General features: G+C 38.4%; 1 protein-coding gene across 5 annotated transcripts in view; it reads right to left on the reverse strand.

Annotated features, from left to right (window-relative positions):
- The window catches only part of si:dkey-172j4.3 (diacylglycerol kinase delta), a 90,243-nt gene that overhangs the window by 17,164 nt on the left and 54,137 nt on the right, over positions 1–18,942 (reverse strand). For all 5 annotated transcript variants that reach the window (XM_053492634.1, XM_053492643.1, XM_053492614.1 and 2 more), the window contains 16 exons: positions 12,131–12,241; positions 11,971–12,051; positions 10,743–10,847; positions 10,425–10,557; positions 10,188–10,294; positions 9,974–10,099; positions 9,768–9,870; positions 7,712–7,871; positions 7,486–7,594; positions 7,250–7,389; positions 6,361–6,445; positions 6,117–6,202; positions 4,687–4,786; positions 4,093–4,318; positions 3,696–3,794; positions 1,354–1,435 (listed from right to left, as the gene is read on the reverse strand). In XM_053492634.1, coding sequence (XP_053348609.1) covers positions 1,354–1,435; positions 3,696–3,794; positions 4,093–4,318; positions 4,687–4,786; positions 6,117–6,202; positions 6,361–6,445; positions 7,250–7,389; positions 7,486–7,594; positions 7,712–7,871; positions 9,768–9,870; positions 9,974–10,099; positions 10,188–10,294; positions 10,425–10,557; positions 10,743–10,847; positions 11,971–12,051; positions 12,131–12,241 — 1,853 coding nt within the window. The remainder of the gene's footprint in view (positions 1–1,353; positions 1,436–3,695; positions 3,795–4,092; positions 4,319–4,686; positions 4,787–6,116; positions 6,203–6,360; positions 6,446–7,249; positions 7,390–7,485; positions 7,595–7,711; positions 7,872–9,767; positions 9,871–9,973; positions 10,100–10,187; positions 10,295–10,424; positions 10,558–10,742; positions 10,848–11,970; positions 12,052–12,130; positions 12,242–18,942) is intronic.

The raw sequence follows: 18,942 nt of genomic DNA on the forward strand, positions 1-18,942 counted from the left end.
TTAATGTGAGAAACCACTAACAGCATTATCCCAGTATATCCATTATTTCTGACACCATAAGAAAGTAATAAACATCTATGGGAATAGCTGCATTTCCTCCCTTGAGATGCTTCGCCAGGTCTTTACTGCAGCTGTCGCTATTTGCTTTTTGTTTGTGCGTCTTTCTGTCTCGATTTTCTTCAGTATAGGAAAAGCACCTCTCTTGTCTTAGGATGCTCTTGGACAGTTTTTACTCCATGTTGTAGGGAATTCTCCATCTGTTAGTGGGAATGCTTCATCTGGGAATTTGCCAAGTGTTTGTCTGATGTAAAATAGTGTTTTGTCAATTCTGCAGCATTTGACTGATTCTAAGCAGGAAAGTAAAGCTCTATACACTTCATCCTGTTACTTCTTTCTGCAGCCGCATCACAAATAAACACCAGTGACTCCAGTGCTTCCTGTGGCAACTGTACACATCCATGCCATAACACAGATGATGCAATATGCTTTAGATCATGAGCCCTTCCTCTACTCCCCATATTCGTGTTTTCCAATCATTCTAGAACAAATTTATCTTGTATCAAATACAGGACCGGCTTTTTAGAGATTTTTTCGCAAACCCTAATTTTTGTTCCCAGTGGTTTGCACCACCCTCTGGATTTTACGTCATGAAGGCATCTCTTGATTGTATACAATTATACACATACCCTCCAGCCTTTTGTTGCTGCAGAGCTCATCAGTACATTTATTCCTATGAAGCATCTAACAAATATTTTATTTGGCTATTTAGATTTGTATTTTCTTTAGAGTGTGTCTCCTAAAGAAATGCTTTTTAAAGAGTTTGCTATAAAGAGTAAGCAAATTCAAATTCAACACTTGATATAAGACCTTTTATCTCCGTCATATGTCATAAAATAATAAAAAAAACAGCCAACAACTAGACTGGCCATCTAACAGTTTTTAGTCAGTTGTGTAATTACTTTTAAGCCGGGGAAGATGGGGAATCATTGTAATGGTTGTGTTAGGACTCAACCCAAAACGTTGTGGTTTTAATTTCTAAACTAGTAACGCAACATTCTTGTTAAACCTCATTTATTAAAACTGAAAGTCTTTAATAAATCACGTATTGATTGCTCTGTTTTTAAATCCACTGTGGTGGTGTACAGCGGCAAAAATCTGAAATGATGCGTCACTTTCCTTACACTTTACTTTTTTATACAGTTAATATCAGTGTGACAGTGCATTCATCTTCTCTTATCTTCTGGAACATCCTGAAGGGCTCTGATGTGATAGGCATTGTGACTGTGTGAGTGTGTGTGTGTGTGTGACTGTGTGTGTGTGTGTGTGTGTGTGTGTGTGTGTGTGTGTTCATACTCCTCAGTAAAAGCTGGGGTACTGTTGCAGCTCTCTGCTTTCTCCAGCACTATGGGGATGTTGGGCGTCTGGGCACTTTGACCTAAAAGGGACAGAAAAATCTAATTATAAAAATGGCTGGATATAAACAACACACAGTCTTCACTATTACGTTTCCTTTGTACTGGCTTATATTTTGCATTCATAGTCCTTATTCCCAAACATAAAGAGACCGGGTAAATTCTTTTCAAAGATCAGCATGCTGAGCTTTTTATAAATGCTCAATAGACACCACCACCTACCGAGAGCTCCCTCCTAGCACAAAAAAACATCAAAACTTTAGTTTACTGAAAGACCTTTCTGTTTTCTTTCCCATGAGTTTTTAATAAACACAGAAGACTGAATTATTTATCCATAACGAAGTTGAATGTACATCGGAATCAACATAAATATCATACAGCTAAATACATAATGCACATAAAAATGCCCCATATTAATAACAGACTTGTATTTGAAAGTATATGAGGAAAAAAAAAAAAAAATCCAGACATGAGCACAAGCTCGGTCAGCCAGTGCGGTTTTTTTTTTTTAACCTTAATTTAATCTAGAAGTAAAATCTATTTTGCCTGGCTGCCGGAGCAACAGCTTAACCATATTAACCTTTGTACCATCACACAATCTTCATAGTGTTTCTACCTGTGGTCATAAAAATGCCAACAAATGATCCTTATTTCTTTTTCCCCCATCAACTACCTAACTTGGTCATGGCCAAATTACCCACCAGCCATTTCCTTCTGTCTTCCTACAGCTACAAAACGGTCAGAGTTACACATTATACCTCCAAGACATGTGAAGCTAGAACACCACCACACCAACACATCTCCACAGTGCTGCGTCATTGGTAGGTGTTTCGCCTTCCATGCGAAAGGACAGGTTCGAATACCAGCTACAGTGATGGTCCCAAGCCCCAGTAAAATAGGAGGGTTGTGTCAGGAAGGGCATCCAGCATAAAAACCTGTGTCAAGCTTGTATGTGCAGACCAAGTGTCCGCTGTGGCGAGCCCTGAACGGGAGCAGCCGATAGAAGGACACAACTTCACATATACGAGTTCTTAAACACCTATTAATGGCTGGTGCTATTCATCATCATCAGGACTTAAACTGCAGCGTTTCCCCCAAAAACATTTTCAGGCACAGTATAAATTTTTGGTTATGTATTTCTCGTGTAACAAAAGATGTCTGGTTGGTAATTTCCTTATAAAGGTCAAGTAAAGCAAGGAGAATTAATATGATTTATTTCTTGCACACGAATATCTGTCAGAGCTTCCAATTACTACACAACTGAAGAACGTTAAGAAAAATAACCAAAAACAATACATGTTGAAAATGTATCATATAGGGCATAGTACATTATATTATATTATTCATCTTTTATACTGCTTATCCTGTATACAAGGCCTGGAGCCTATCTCAGGAGACTTAGGGTACGAAGCAGGGTACACCCTGGACAGGGTGCCAATCCATCGCAGGGCACATAGAGTCATATATACAATGGGCACGGCCAAATGGTCCAATCTGCATGTCTTTGGACTTTTGGAGGAAACTGGAGTACCCGGAGGAAACCCTTCAAGCACGAGAAGAACATACAAACTCCACACACAAACACACAGACCTGAGGTGAGAATCGAATCCTCAACCATGGATGTGCAAGTCAACACTGCTAACCACCACACCACTGCGCGTCGTTATATTATATTATAATTATTGGGTTGTTTTTATACTATTCTATTGACCTTTACCCAAGTAAACAGGAAGTCCGAACTCATTACACAGGACGTCAATACAGAGTAGCAGCTAGTCAGCTAGTTCAAATGATGTTAGCCTTTAAGTGCTAACGAACAAACGAGACTGTTAAATTCCCCATCACATGTCTTTTACAGCCATTAAACTGACAATGGGCAATGAGTAAAATAAAGTTATCAAATCTGCCATTATTTTTACTGCTATTATGAGCAGGAGGACATCTGACTGTACTTACAGGTGAACGGCATTTATGCAGTTTTGCTTTTTTTGTCGCGGGAGAGCATAAGATTCAACTGGATGAATGGAGAGAGACAGAGAGCTTAAATGTTAAGCCTTTCCCACTAAGAATAACGATACTGTAGGTTTACATTGTACCATATGAATCAGTATCCGCTCTCTCTCTCTCTCTCTCTCTATGGGCAGGATTAGATAAAAAAAAAATGCACACCATATCGGCATGATAGGAGTCTCGTTGGCATGGTGGCCTGTTATTCCTGTATTATAATAAGGAAAAGACTGAACTGTGTTTCTGTACGCGAATAGTTTCGAAATGTCACTCACGTGGCTCCGCCTCCTTGAGGTCCTCACTGCTGCTCCTTTTTATTGAAGACGAGGAGGACATCCTCTGTACCTGGGTGTGTCTGTTCTGCTCATCCACCACTGACAAGAGGCGGGACAAAGGATGGAGTCAGTATCATAGATGGCAGGTAGTTTTAGTATCATTCCATACAATGTGGATTAGTATATACGCTGTAATGTTATCGTTAATAATAATATATTAATGCTGGGATCTATTTTAAGATCATGCAAAAGTGATAATTAGAAGCATTTTAATGAATAATTCCACACAGTGAGCTTAACATGTTCAGTTAAGATAAGACTGTGTAAACAAATCAATGTTCTCCTCATGCATAAATAATTCCGGTCTGCGTTATTGTGAGCATTATTGAGTGCTGACCTTTCTCCGCCTGCTCTATGATTTGCCGCAGTGCTTTCTTCAGGCTGTTGGCTCTCAGCATCAGCTGCTCTTTGGATCTGAAGGGTCTGGGGACACTCGGGGCATCCGGGCTGCTCGACTCGCTCTCCTGTTCAGGGGGCTGAGAGCCTGCGGGTACGAGCTGAGCATCAGCCTCCTCGCTCAGTGCCCGCACCAGAGAGTCCAGCTTTTCATTCAGCATGGCGCACTGAGGAGGCAGACGGTGTTAGGGTACAGGTGAGGACGAGGCAATGCCAAGACTGACATGTCAGCAGCAAGCGTATACAGTGTTAAGTGTCTTATATGTGGGATAAGTAGGTACTGTACATAAACACACAGAGAGATCTGACACACATGATGGTGCATGCTTTTAATATTACAGATCTGAGAATAAAGTATTGAAGAGCCACTGAGTCATCAGGCTTCAGCCTACCAATGTCAAATACACCTATTACACTGTCACTTATACAACCTTTACATAACACACTCTGTTTAACCAGCCCCTACACACATCCACTTCAAGTCCACCTCCCACACACACACACACACATACATAAACACATACTGTACACACACCTTTTTAGCCATAGCATCAGCCTCCTCCTTGTTTTCAGTTGCTTTCTCATAGGCTTTTCCAACCTCGGCTACAAACTCGTTGACCGTCCCACACAAAAACCTACACACACACGTGCACACAAAACAGGAATAATCGATTTTAATATAGTTCAAAATGTGGGAAAAAAACAAACTAGAAATGTAGGATGACAAACTTCATGGTACAGCAATAAAATAATTTAACTACAAAAATAAGTCACATATTCACATCTATGATCTGATAACGGAATAACACCTGATCTGCATGTACAGTGTCTACATTTAATACATAGTGATTATATTGATACATTTAATACCAGAGTTGGGCAAAGTACACAAATCCTGTACTTTTGATGAATTTTTTTTTTCATATTTCATATTTCTAGGGCAAATATTACTCAAGTAAAAGTCCTGCATTTACTTGTGTACCTGAGTAAAAGTAAAGAAATACTCACATTTAAATGTACCTTAATGTTAAAAGTACAGAGCTTGTACTCGCTCACAATAGCAATTATCATAGTAAACATGTTTGCGTTGCTGTTTGCAACCAGTTCTGCAAATCAAGTTCTGATTTTAAACACCTGTTTTGTTATTAGGTGTGTCTCAAAGGAAAGACGAGTCAGTCAGGCACTTAGTAGTCAGCAGGTGGCGAAATTCCCGCTTTAAATACTACGCATCACTGTGGTTAGGTAACGCAACGCCATGCAGAAATGTAGTTAAGTAAAAGTACAGATATTTGCTGTACGTTTGAGTAGAGAAAAAGTAAAAAAAAAAAAAATGTATCCACTATTAAAACTACACGAGTAAAATGCAGATACATAAAAAATGTACTTAAGTACAATAACGAAGTACCTCTGGTGGTAACATTTAAAAAACATTTTTAAACCAAGTCATGTGAAACTAGTTAAAGTAAATTTCTTCTATCATGTAGCGGTGCAGTAATAAACACTATTATGTTTTTTAAACTGCGTGTCTGTTGCACATCTGTTCATCTGTATTTATTCTTTCTGTGTTAATTCAAATACGGCATTCTGTCTCCTGTCTGAGTGACACCTCGTATAATCCACGTCCAATAACAAACTATTAGAAACATTATGTATAAATTGTATAAACAATTCCTCAAGAACTAACTTTAGGACACAGAAAAGAGAAGGGAGTTTAGGATTTATTCCAAAGCAAAGGGACTGAACACTGTGTCTTGGGGTAGCTGAACAACCTCTTTACATCTGATGATGTCAGATGATCACATGACCAGGTTACTAAAGCAAAAGTGCAACACAGCTTATGACTAGGGAAAAAACTTCTGTTGTCATCATGCCTCATTATTTTCTTTAACTAGACTGGACATGCCTGACAGGCAAACTCTGATGTGACACACACACACACACACACACACACACAGATACACTCACTTAGCAGAGGATATGACATCACTGTGTTTGTCCGAGTCCAAGATTTTTGTCAGATGAGAGGCGACAGAGTCAGCATAATGAGTAATCTGAAGGAGGAAAAGAAAGATTAAACACTTTTAAAGCCAGACAGACAGACAGACAGACAGACAGATAGTCAGACAGACAGACAGACAGACAGACAGACAGATAGATAGATAGATAGATAGATAGATAGATAGATACTGTAGATGCACCAGGCTTCTACCTGGAGTGGAGAGTCTGAAGGATCATCTTCTTTAACAATAACAGGTGCAGTTTTGGTGGGAACTTCGTATGTCATTACACTCCATCTGAGTACACAACACACACATACAAACACAGAAAGATTCAAAACTGTTCAAATTTGTTCTAATTTACTGAAATTAGTCTAAATCCTCTCCTTTTCACATAGGTTTTCATAAAGGTGATGAAATCCAGTGTGAGTACCTGAAATGTAGCGTAATTTATCATATTAATGCTGCTAAAAGACACTAAGTCGTGTAGAACATGTGAGAATTAGTATCAAGATCCACCTGCCATCTGTACTGCTCATCCTGTGTATGTATGTATCCCAGGGACCCAGGGCAGAAGGCAGAGGTACACCCTGCTTAGGGTCACACACCCAAACACACTACAGGGCCATTTGGAAAAACTACAGCACGTTATTTAGACTGGGGGAGGAAACCAGAGAACCCGGACAAAACACCCACAAAGAACACTCAAACTCCATACACAGACCGGAGCCAAACCTCTGAATCTGTTCAGTGGAAACAGGTAAAAAATATATTTCTACACAAAGAAGGAAATGCAAGGCCACTTCCTCATTCTGCTTTTCCATTTAAAAAAAAAAAAAAAAAAAAAGACATTAAATAGGGAATGAAAATAAATATGACTAGTGTGATTGAGATGCAAGACCAGGATTCTACTTTTAATCAAATTAAAAACCTCACACAAACGTGATTGCTTTTTAATATTTACTTTTCTGTCTTTGTTCACGCTGCAGGAAATCTATCTTGTTTAATCTGGCACAGAAATAGAACAACTAATCCAAGCGTACAGTACACATGTACTAGTGAATGCGTGTGTGTGTATGTGTGTGTGTGTGTGTGTGTTACCTGTCCAACATCTTGGTGGTAGCTCTCTCCAGCTTCTCCAGGATCTGCAAGAGCTGCGCATCATCATCACACAAACCCCCCCAACCCAGCACTCGTGCCAGGTCATTTCCTGTGCCCAGGGGAAGCACACCCAACTGGCACTGTAATGAGAACATGTGCGCGCCAGCACATGCACAATTTACAAGAAGAACTAATTTGCCTTATTGTGATATAATTACGTGCTCATTATTTCCAACCTGTTTGTGCAGTCCCAGTTTATCCAGTTCAGACAGAACCCAACCGACGCTGCCATCACCTCCACACACGAGGATACGGAATGTTACAAACTTCTGGAACAGCCGTAGTCTAGACACACACACACACACATCAGCATCCACAAAAATAATATGACCAATCAAAGCCTGACCGATCTCCATACGGCAGAATGAGCTGGATGCTAATGAAATACGTGCAAAGTCTCACCCCAGCTGTGGTCCTCCGTTCATGAGGTCAAAGACCTGCGCAGGATTGAGCTGTTGCTTGAACTTGCGCAGGAACTTCACTCCCTGGTTGTCACCACTCTTGCTGTTCACCAACACCAGCAGAGGACTGGAGCAGGATGGACTCGTGGCTTTCCAGAAGCCTGCAGAGACACAGAGAGATGAGCATGATATCACCAGAAAAATCTGTGGAACATCTAATTTCAACAAACTTTTGCTTAATTCTAACCCCTAATCCTGACCCGTATTCTAGGTCTTCCGATGATAAGGCAGACCCCACTAATGTGTACTGGATCTGTCTAACTAATTTAGTATTTAATGGATATTTGATATCTAAGCAGCCTCGGAGTGTTTTTCTAAGCATAAAGTTCACATGTTTGTTGGTGTACAAGCAAGAACTCACTCTCATACCGAGGCAATGTTGTATATAAGCCGTGTACACTGGACACACTGCTGGCTCCATTCAGGCCAATTCACACTGGATACTTTTCAGAAGAGCTATATTTTATACGCCTTTATACATGCTTTAATCAACACTAGCTGTGCCAGACGCTCGTAAAAGGTGAGTCCTTATTTCACGCTGTGTTTGACATTAGCCTGTAGTCAATACCGCCACTGTTAAGGGTCGGGACAATGCCAAGACCAAGAGGAGCTGAGAGTCAGTCTTTAAGAGGCAAGATGCCAAGTCAGGGTTAAGTCCAAGACCTAGTCAATATCAACCATAAAAATATACACATATCATAATTTCTACATGTTGTAAATCTACAGTACTTAGTTTGGGTTGGTAGCATGGACTGTATAAAAATGAGCTGGATAAACCCTCCGTGACACAAACCATGGGTTTTCTGAAGAGGGGTTGAAGCTCAGCTGTAGGAGCTCTGTTCATCGCCATCTTTACAGCACCTGGGTCCACTTAAAACAATGCTCAATCCATAAACAGGCTTATGATCAGAGCAAATGGAGAATGGCTGCTAATTGGAACATACCTACTTACTTCAGCTACCACAAGCTAGAACGCTTAGCTTTAGCTTAGCTACAATGCTAAGGTGGCTAATGTTATTATATAATTTATAATAACGTTACTTTGTGTTTAAATAAACTCCGTCATCGACACCCTACATGCGTCAACTCCTACATTTCTTGGGTAAATTAAACAAAAAAGATTCCAGGTCGCATATACTGTATAATATAAATTGATAATGACATAAAAAAATTATCCCAATAAGCTGTCATAGCTATGTGGGTTTTTTGTTTTGTTTTTTACCAGTCTGTAAACACATTTATTTCTGTTTTAAAGGTGGACATTCCAAGATGGTGTCTTTGGGGATTGACCCAGTTTTGGAGCCAGCCCCTAATGCTCACATGTTTTGGCACTTCCATGCAGTCTTCATTTTTCAGAACTAGAGGTTTCCTCCATAGTTTGTACTAAACAATACTAAAACAAACTTTAAATTCATTATTCTACGAATTCTATGGATTAAATTTCAGAATCCCTAAGTTATATCCTGCAGCTTTTAAGTCATTAGTTGCTGTACAAAAAAATGATTTAGTTTTTTGAGTAACGAGGCAAAAGAACTCTCATATCTCATTTTATAACACACAAAATCCTAAAATCATTCATTTTATCCATCTGTATTATGTAGATATAATAAGATAAACATGGAAAAATAATTAGCTTTTGATTACGCACTATGACAAATCCCTAATAAACAATTAGTGGATTTTTTCTTGACTCATTCATGATTCATGCAGGGTCTGAAAAGCAATACCTTTTACAAACATAAAAGATGATGCTTTGATTTTGTATCACTGAGATAAGGGAGAACGTCATTTTTCAAAAATAGACTATAACATGTGAAAAGTTGTTTCAGGGCAATGCATCATGCCATTACTAATTAGTATTATTAAGGACGAAAAGCTGAAAATGTTAAATCAACCAAAAAACTTATGAATAAATAAAAAGGTTTGTCAGATTAAAGGTTCAGGTTTAGCAAATTTCTATGCTGAATGGAAACATGTGGTTGTCGTGCATCGCTTACCGTCTGAATCAATGCTGTTTAAAGCTGTGGGAGGAATAATGGACACTTTACACTGACCCAGTGGACACACCTTCCCCAACTGCTCCTTACAGCTACTGTGTACCTACACACACACATACACACAGATCAGTTAATATTATGCTTATTATTTACTACAATCTCATTATTATTATTATTGCTTTTTTAAAGTCCAGAACACGACTTACGATGGCTTTGCACCAGAGACAGCGCCAGTCCTGCAGCCTGCGCACACTGCCACATGTCCGATCACACACCACACACTTAGCACTGACCGGCAGGTTCCCCTCCAGCCACTGGTGAGGCATGGCCACCTGGACACGTACACACACACACACACAGCATCCACTTAATACACAGTGACACCAATAAAAAAAAGTCTTTTTAAAGACAGGAACTCACGCCATCTTCATCCTCGATGATGTCATTTCCAATAGAAGCCAGAGTGGTCCATTTACAGGTGTTAGTGGATCGGACAGCACACCGTTTATGAGCTTTGAACTTACACACTGTAACACACCAAAAATGAGATGGTGAGAGATTATATAGAATGAAAGATTCATAATGGAGAACATAATGGCAGTGCGTGGTTGTTTTTTATGTTGCACTGTGGGTTTGAATTGTTGTTTGCGTGTTTACCCTCGCAGGACAGGCCATGTGAGGTGACTCCGGGCAATGCCTCGCGACAGACGTTACAGAATGTAGGGCGCGCATGAGAGCACGCATACCAATTATGCATCCCGGAGAAGTGCTCCATATTAAATTGGCTGGCCTGAGATCACAAACAACACACACTTCATCACCATACACTCATGTAAATATCATCTGTGATAAAAAAAACACTTTGCACCTTTGTGTTTATATATGTGCGCATGTAACAATACAAGAAATCCACTGATTGTAAAAACAGGATTGCTATGGTTATATTATGTTAAAGGACAAAGATCAAACACTGACCTCGTATGTCTCCCATTTCTGTACAGACTTCAGGGCGCTGATCCAATCCTCCATCTCTTTCCTGCTCTCCGCACATAGCATCAACTTACGGAAAGGCGTGATCACCTAAAAACAGGTCGGGTGAACAGGTGAAAGAGCTGACAGAGCATGTGTGAAGAGGTACAGTAGAGGTGACAGTAAATAGCTTTAAACGTATATAAAAGAACGTCAGGGAGAGATTAGTGTAATTGGATCAAATGATAATGGGTCAGTAAGTTAAAGGGAGGGACTGAGTGATTGAATTAACACACAAGATTGAGCAAGTAAGTAGAGTTGGCAGCACTGTAACGCCGTATATGTACAGTCACTGTAAACTTGTGTACACTCACAATACAGCTCTGTCTATTTACTGTAAAGGTACATACAGTAGACCCACTGTAATGTTTATTATACAACTTTACATAATACACTATTTACACAGGGGTGTGTACTCAGTGTAAAGAGTGTTTTAAAGTATGTAAAGTTGCAAATGTGCATGCACCCACTGTAAAGCTGTGTATATTTACTGTAAAGCTACATGTATGCACTGTAAAGCTGTGTATATTTACTGTAAAGCTACATGTATGCACTGTAAAGCTGTGTATATTTACTGTAAAGCTACATGTATGCACTCTTTGTAAAGTTCTATATAGTTACTGTAAAGCTACAGTACATGTTCACACAGGAAAGCGGTGTCTAGTCTGTAAAGCTATATACTTATCAGTGTACTCATTTACTGCGATGTTCTATGAACTAACTGCAAATCTGCATGTTCACACTGTAAAGTTGTGTATAATTACTGTAAAGCTGCATGTACACTGTATGGTTGTGTATATTTACTGTAAAGCTGCATGTACACACTGTATAGTGGTGTATATTTATTGTAAGGCTGTGTCTAGGTACTTTAAAGCTACTTGTACACACTGTAAAGCTGTGTACTCATTGCAAAGCTCTGCGCACTCTGTGAATTATGGTAAAATTGTGTATTATGTACAGTTGTGTACTCACTGTAAATGTGCATGTATGCACTGTAAAACTATGCAAAGCTTCATGCAATCTGTGTAAAACTGTGTGCATTGTCTATAAAACTGTGACTGTTGTCTGTAAAGGTGTGTGTACTCTCTGTACAGTTGAGTGTAATCACTGTAAAGCTGTGTTTCCTTTACTGTAAAGCTGTGTTTATTCAGTTTAAAGCTGTGTGTGTCCTTACTGTAAAACTGTTATTTATGTTCTTGGTGCTTGTCTCTGCCACGCTGGCATCCGAAAGGTCGACTTCGTCGAATATAAGAGACTGCAACAAAACAAGCAGGTTATTAAACAAGGTCAGACAAATGCAGCTCCATCTAGACGTGAGTTATTATTGCTATTACCTTAGAGTCCTTGGCATAGTAGAGAGTCCTGCCCCTTAGTTTGAAGTATCTCCTCTTCCATCTTTGAAAGGAGCTAGTCTGCTTCAACAGGATGCCCTCCTTCACACTCTTCTACAGGGCAAGTGGAGAAAAGAAAAAGTACATGTTGACCCATGTTGGTAGTATGTGATATCTGTGTGTGAAATGTCTAAATACCATAACATGAGAGACATGCATACAGCAGCTTATTCATAGTCCACAGCAGCACAGATAAAAATGTCTAGTGCAGACACTATGGCCTGACAAGTTCTAATTTTGATATAATCACGTTTAATAGCAATAGTGGGAAATGTGGATCATGTCACTTTGCAACATTCCTGCGGTTATGATTAATTTGCGGAAAGGAAGCAATATACAGTAGTATGCCACAGTTAAATTTTAATACATCAATTATTTAGTCAGCATTCCTGAAGAAAACGTATTACCGTAAGGCCAGCACACCAGATTGTTAGAGAAACAATGCCTCTGTTTTCATTTGATTATGGCCTTGGAAATAAATGCACCCAAATGGATGCAACACAATACACTTAATCCTGTCTCATACTGCATGTTGATCAATTTCAGGACACCTGAACTAACAGGTCTTTCTACCGTATTGAAAAGACATTGGAGGATAACTTTTGACTGGATGTGTATGTTAGACAAAATGCATAAATTGTGACACACAAACTATATGACGTCAGATGATGACTCAGACTCGGAATGACGCACTAAACTCCTTTAATCTTTACACTTCCTCCTGTGTCCTCTCTGCCCTTCGCTTCTGCCTCCTCAATCCCATCTCTCTGCACCTCATTTTTGCTCTTTGAAACATTTCCCTCTTCTTCTCATCTCTCATTTCCCCCATCCACTTCGCTGTTCTAGCTGTCTCCTCTGATCCACAATGTCCTTCATGGTGCTGAATCTTAAAATCCCACAATGTTTAACAAAGTTGATTCATTGTATTGATTTATGTGTTGTTGTTTTTTGCAGTCCTGCATAATAAAAGGATTTTAAAAATGTAATTTGGTATGTATGTACTGTATATATATACCAAAAAATAAATAAATAAATAAATAAAATAATATATATATATATATATATATATATATATATATATATATATATATATATATATATATACTGTATATATACTGTATATATGCATGCATGTGTGCATGTGGAGGTGAGTGTGTGTCACTGGGAACATGTGAGTAGATTGTTAAACCGGTGCAGTTAGTCAGAGCTAGCTGGAGTTAAAATGCTTAGCGCACACAGCTATGAGCAATTATTCTAGAAAACAAAAGTCAGTGTGAAGCTTTAGCTTCTATCTTTTTACTCCGCCTTTTATTGTAAGGCAGATAAGCAAGAGAAAATGAGAGACCTAGAGACAAAAAAAAAACTGAGAGAAAAATAGACGTAATTATGCTCTTTAAGTACAGCTCACACAGGAAACCAGCTCAGAGGCAATAAAGCAGTGCAAAACAAACCATTACATCAACCATGCTCCTGCAGCCAGAACTAATCATCACCAGACACAAACCCAATTGCTCAACACATCTTCCTTTTTAATTATATACTTTTTTTGCTGAATTTTTAACTAAATGAGTTTTTATTCAGCGTTTTGTCTTTGCCTAGGACAATGTTTGAAATAAAGAAAGCTGCTTAAACCTAACACGTATATGGAAGCAAACTGGCATTATAATAATTAGAATTATATCAGCCCTTGATTATATGAATTTGAAAATATTAAATTAACTGTTTATTTAAATCAAGACATTGAAATTTTACAGCTTGAAATGGACTACTGAGAATTTCATGTGAAATTCAGTGCACATTAATTCAGAGATATTGCTTTTTAAAGTCAAATATTTCAGTTGAATAAATTCAGTAGTGTTTACATTTCAAATCTATAGATTCAACAGTGATATAAAATTTAAATGGCTTTTCAATGGCTGATTTATTTCAAATTATTATAATGCTAATATGCTTCCATACACATAACTCTGAGACTTTAAAGAGGTATATACTGTGCTGCAAGCCATCAACAGATGGTGCTGAACATTTTAACACATTGGCAACAGCTTGCATATCCATTTATCTTAGTGTTAGGTTTCAAATTGTATAAATGGACCAGTAGGTTTGTCTGATGTGCTTCGTCATGCTTGCGCATACACACAAACAAAAAAGTCATTTCAGTGTAAAAGGAAGTAATTTCAGTGTAGACGGACTTGACGGACTTTTCGCTTTATTCTCCCTTTCTCGCAATTACTGTTTTGTGAAATGTGCTTTCCTCTTCTTCGCTATTATGAAGAGTAACTAACTCATCGGAATCCCATGTGACTCCCTCGGCTCGATCAAATCCAATACAGACTTGAAAATTAAAACATTGTTCCGACCCTCCATACAACCCACTTTTGTGGTGATAATAAAAAAAATCACTCGCTGTCTTCTAAACTGTCCAATAATGGTCTATTAAAAAAATAAATAAATAAATAAAAAACGCTACTACTAACCAGGGAGAATGACTCAGCAAGTCCATATTCAAATTTCACGCTACGGACATTAAATATAGAATATTTATTGCAACAAAAACTTATACCATTAAAAAATACATATAATGTATTGAAACATAACTTATGAATAAATGATTCAATTAATTTACAAGATGTACGGAGATATATACACATATATTTATTTTTTTACAGATTAACACCCTATATAATAAAAAAGATTTTAATTATTGTGTCATATTTATATGATGTTGTGCTCGATAATAATTATAATAAATAAATAATAAATTTTTCTAGATCAATTTTTTCACACTCCAGCGATATGTAATGACTGATAGGAAATTTTTCCTTCTCTTTTCCGCTAAAGTGAAGATCCGTTGTTCACTTGTTCTCTACACCACTACAGTTCCCTTTCTTTGTGTGCATCTCATACAGTAGGTGTGTGTATGTGCGTGCATCTCATAGGTGTGTTGAGTTTGTTTCCCAAAACAGAAAAAAAAAAAAAAAAAAAAATACTTATCAAAAAAATCTTAAAAAACATTTAGTCTTAATCTACCACAGGCTCACAGTGGTCCATACAGTGAGTGTTTGGTATGCTAACTCATAGCTAGCATAAAGAATCAGCAAGGGCACTGTCTGTTTAGACAGGAAAACAATCATCTAGCTTCTTGTGAGAAGCTTAAACAAACAACCATATTGACCAAGTATATTAATAATCTTAAATGCTAAAACTTCTATTCAGGTTAGTGTATTTTTCCTCCACTTGACTGCTAGCTTATGTAGCCAACATGCGTTCCTTCCTCCTTTACAATACAGTACCAGTACAACTGAAATTATAATTTTTTATTATATTAAATAATTTCATTGTTTTATATATATAAAACATTGATCATATACAGGAGAAAGCGTAACCCGTGATCATATACAGGATAAAGCGGTATAGACAATGAGTGAGTGAGTGAGTGAGTGAGTGAGCGATATATTTGCCACTTAAAAGAGATAGAGATATGCCACTCAATTTAAAAAATCATTAGTTCATCTCAATTCCAAAGCTAAAACTAAACCTACACTGAGAGAAACCCTGCAGTAATTTCGTTTTGATGTATTTGTCTATCGTGTACATTCCACCACACTAATCACTTACTGTTTTTGTTGAATTCTAATTTTAGTAGCCAAACCCACCCAGCAATCCTGCGGTTGGCTATAATGGTCTATAAAAGGTCACACCTCTTCTGGCGGTTCATTATACAAGATGCACAAACCAATAATCTAATCGCTCTCTGATAGCTGATTGTCAGCTGACCACTCTTATCTTTGAGTTACCATGGTAACACCAATGATTTCTCTATAAACACAGTCGTCGCTTGTTTAATCAGTGCATTAGGGAAGAGGTGGGGCAAACCTGTAGGGGAAAGGTATATTAAACACACAAGTTACACTTCAACAAAGCCAAAGCTCTGACTGCATGTTAGGTCTAAACTGTGTTTCCACATATCCGGATACCTGTATATAAAGTACGTGCCCTTTACATAGACAAATATCAAAGACTGATAAAGATGTTAAGTTAAACTGCGACTTCCTTGCTGCGGTCCCAGGACTGAACCGCATTGTAGACTCTTACTGACAATCGCAGTGGATTAAAGTGCAGAAGGAGATCACGATAAGGACAGAGTTTTCCTCCTTTTTTCAGTGCAGGAATGTAGTGAGCTAAACTGTTTACACTTGTCTGGGCTGTATGGCTTTATTATAATCACCTGGATTGTGTGATAAGAGTTTTGTTTGACCTTGGTAGGCAATATTTGATGAAGTGTACTTTATACGCTTTTTCGCACCTGCAGCGAGGCTGATTGACCTGAGCACAGCAGTATTACGCACTGGGAATAAAGCTGCGAGCGAAATTTCACACTTGAGTCCATTTACTGATTGGCCTTTATTACTAAATGGCAGCGCGGCAAATATTTACCCAAAATGAATATTCTTCAAGTGCTTTTAACGTCATTTTTTTTTCTCAGATTTTATTAAAAGTGCTTTTAAATGTGTGTGTGTGAGACCATCTGGCAATATGTAAAGTGGCAGGTTGTTGCATAACAGAGACACAATCAAAACAGAAATGCGTGCGCTGCTCTTGTTGATCTGGAATCTTCTCATGCTTAAAGTGTTGTTCATTTTCATAACTATGTAAAGAAAATGTTGACGCTTTTCCCGGCTACATCACATACTGTACAGTATTATGGTCTGCATTTAGTTCGTTTGAATGAAGTGCAGTTCCGGGTTTGCCTGTGAGAGATCGCTCACCCGAGTTTGATTCATTTGGAGTGAGAACTGGAGAAATTAAACAAAAACAGGCCTTAAGGGCATTCGAACTGTACGCTGTTTAAGAATCTACTCATGGTGCAGGTCAATCAGACCAGTGACTGTGCCATGAGTTATATTTTCCTTGGCACTGTTAGACACTGAGCTCATGCTAATGTGCAGAGACACAAAGCTAATGTTAATGCACCTGGACATGGAGCTACACCACGGCTGTCTAGCAGGAACGTCAGACACATTTCCGATCCATACAGTATGCAGATGCAATCTCTGTGGGCTCCCTTTAGATGTCTTAAAAGCATTTTAAGTCGATGTGCCGTGGAGTTCTAGGAATAATCAAGTCTAATTTTCCCTAAGAGTAAAATCTGATTTGTACTTGGGCTCAGAGTTGAACATGGTGTGTTTTTTTGGAATGACATTTGATAATGGAAAGCATTTACTTAATATAGGTCTGAATCTAGTCTGTGAGCTAAAAGTCACGTAAAACCATTACAGCTGAACTGATGCTTTCTGTGTAGCAAGTGATATTATGAGCAAGCCTGCTGATTGTATAACCGGTCACGATAAACCTACAACACAAAATGTCCAAAGGAAATCTCATAATGACGTTGCATAGCAAAGGTTAAATGTTGTCGTTTCTGAGATATGCAAGATCAATTAATTCGACTCAGCAAAGAAGATTTCGCATTTTGTAAAGTTTTCAGGTTGCATTTTGTTCATGTAATGATTTCGACAAAGACTCACTTAATCTATCCTGTTTATTTATCCCATTTCTTTTTCAGCTCTGCCATAATGAAGCTATTCACATCTGGCAGGACAGACAGCAGCTTCCCTTAGTGCTGGTTTTACAGTATGTATTCAGATGATATCGCATCTCCTGGAATTTGAGGTTAAAGCCAAAACAATTAGACAAAGTGTCCACATCTTCGGTCTTCGTCAGCAAGTAATTAAGCTAATGAGATCATTACAGCCTCAGCGGTAAATAAATAAATAAATGAATGAAAAAAAAAAAAACATTCTGAGAGCTGACACTGATTCGATTCCAAGCCAGTTGCTGAGTGAGAGAGTCTGCAGCCACTGGAATATTCATAATGAATTTCTGCAAATTCATTTACCAGTACAGTCTGTGTCTGTACAAGAGACATCCACACTCATCCAACTTAAGTGTGCACTTTAATCCCGGTCAGAGCTGGCATAGAAAATACACTCTGGACGAAATGCCAACCCATTACCGGGCACCATAAATGCACACACTCAGAGAAAGCCTTGAATCTAAAGTTGACCTGAGTGTCTTTGCCCCAGGTGAGAGGAGTCATAAATGCTTTCAGGTTCTAAATAGATCCATACACTGTCCCTAGAGGCTAAACATTACATAACCTGCACTACATAAGTGCTGCCTTTGAAGAGCTAAACGAACCATCAGCAGCTCTCCTGGATGGCTATGATGCAGGCTAGAATGTTTTATTTCTAGTAGTTGATCTGTGATACAGCAAACGGAAGCCTATATCTATCTTAATACACTAGGAAACATTATGGACTGCTTTTTAACACTTTGTCAGTTTATGTATGAGCATTGTTCCAGGCTAGTGGAGCAGATAATAAGACTGCTAAGCCAAGAACCTGATCAGCAGCTGGCACAAAACATGATCAGTGCTAATCCTACTCCAGTGTTAATCCAGTTAATCCTGCAGTCCGAGCTGTAAGAGCCACGCTTTTTGCTTTTTAAACGTGTCCATTCAATTCTTTGTAGTGTTTCCGCGTCTTGAATTATACAACAAATCCAGCTAAAGAATTCACAGGGACTATTCTAGTTCACACCTCAGTGCAATCTGCATCCTAACGGGTTTCATGTTAATAATGTTTGAAGAGCTATGTTTACTTTCACACCTACTCAATTCACTTGAATCCATTTTGCAGTTTAATGCAAAATAATTCATGTTTAAAAACATCTAAAACAGTAACCAAAATTAT

Source organism: Clarias gariepinus, chromosome 1 (genome assembly GCF_024256425.1).
Source record: "Clarias gariepinus isolate MV-2021 ecotype Netherlands chromosome 1, CGAR_prim_01v2, whole genome shotgun sequence".
Lineage (NCBI taxonomy): Eukaryota > Metazoa > Chordata > Actinopteri > Siluriformes > Clariidae > Clarias > Clarias gariepinus.